The sequence below is a fragment of the Notothenia rossii genome (assembly GCF_949606895.1).
Source record: "Notothenia rossii genome assembly, chromosome: 11".
Classification (NCBI taxonomy): domain Eukaryota; kingdom Metazoa; phylum Chordata; class Actinopteri; order Perciformes; family Nototheniidae; genus Notothenia; species Notothenia rossii.
In genome coordinates this window covers 50,637,202-50,638,569 of record NC_136910.1, presented here as the reverse complement: position 1 = coordinate 50,638,569, position 1,368 = coordinate 50,637,202, and the positions used below count along the sequence as shown (strand labels likewise).

The 1,368-nt window shown below is 43.7% G+C and overlaps 1 protein-coding gene across 1 annotated transcript; it reads right to left on the bottom strand.

Moving 5' to 3' along the window:
* On the bottom strand, positions 1-1,022 carry LOC307023448 (phospholipase A2-like). Its single transcript, XM_079656729.1, has 4 exons — positions 865-1,022; positions 623-770; positions 407-540; positions 1-299 (listed from the first exon to the last, which is right to left on the bottom strand). Exons 1-4 carry the CDS (start codon positions 911-913, stop codon positions 181-183), a joined length of 450 nt encoding a protein of 149 aa, XP_079512855.1. The 5' UTR covers positions 914-1,022; the 3' UTR covers positions 1-180.
* Between the last annotated feature and the right edge of the window lie 346 nt (positions 1,023-1,368).

Genomic DNA, 1,368 nt, shown 5'->3' with positions numbered 1-1,368 from the left:
TCCAGATGAATGTGTCTTTATTTTCAGGATATCCTTACAATTACATACACAATTACAGTAATCAGCACAGGTTGGGATAAATAGATTGGTATACGTCACCATATACTTCATGTGAAAATGTATAAGGTGAATATTTATAGTAAGAAATCAACAAATTAATGAACGGATCACTTTTTCTGTTCAGTGACAGCGGTCGCCGGGCAGGTGCTCATGCTCAGGGTTCCAAGGCGATACGCCAAAGCACTCGGCGGCCTTCCTGTCGCACTCGCAGATGAACATCTCACATTCGTTGTTGTCGCCTAAGGATAATGAAACAAAGAGCATTCTGAGTACCACAAGGCAGACAAACAGTCTAAGGTTAAAGTACAAGAGAGTCATTTCATTATTGTTGTTTTGGTGTACTCACTGCCGCAGGAGACCTTATTGTTTGGCTCGTCGCAGCTGTAGCTGTAGAACTCGGTGTACGGGTTATCAACGATGGCCCAGCACTCAGGGTGTTGCATTGCGTTGTTGTAACACAGATCGTGCACTTGGCAGCACCTATGGGTCAAGTTGAATATTAAACAGACTGGATAACGTAGTTTTTTCAATCTCTCGAGTATAACACAGAGTGAATCGTGACCTATCAAGATCATCCACAGGTGTGCCGGAGCCTCCCTTTCCACAGAAGCAGCCGTAGTCAGCGTAGTCGAAAATAGGCCAGCTATCAGGCATCACACACAGGATCATACTCCTGAACTGATTCAGAGCCCTGTAGTCCAGTGAGTGGGCTAAAACGCAAGAAAAAGACACAGTTTTACTCAACTACAAGATCCATCTGTTCACAACCACCAAGATGAACAACTTTTGTGGAGTTGTACTCACCGACAGAGAGGCCTGCAGCCAAGAGAAACAGAACCTGTAAAGTGTTCATCCTGTAAGTCACAGTGAAGCTCTCGCTCTTACATCAGTGCCTCTTTTTATATCAAGTATGGGACCTCAGGGGCTGCTCAGTCAGCTGTTTATACTACGCAGGGTCTCACGCCTTCAAACATGAAAGCAGGTAAAATTCTCACACTCTCTACCTTGGAGTCTGAGCCTGTGTTTGATGTTGTTTAACTAGTGTTGTCCGGCCTTGGGGTGAGGGATCCATGCTTGGGGAGCTTGTATAACCTATAGGGATACTAGTTGTTGTTATCTTCAAGACTCATTCAAAAAAAGGTTTCTAAATAAATCTTGGTTGAAAAATGTGCTCTGTGAGAACGTTCTTGTCCCTTATGTAATATATTTGCTCTGCTTCCATGCTTTAACCAGTTTAGCCCTGAGCCTGTTTTTCAGGTCTCAGGCTCAACAATGACATTCCCAGAACAAATTACCATATTTTCCCTT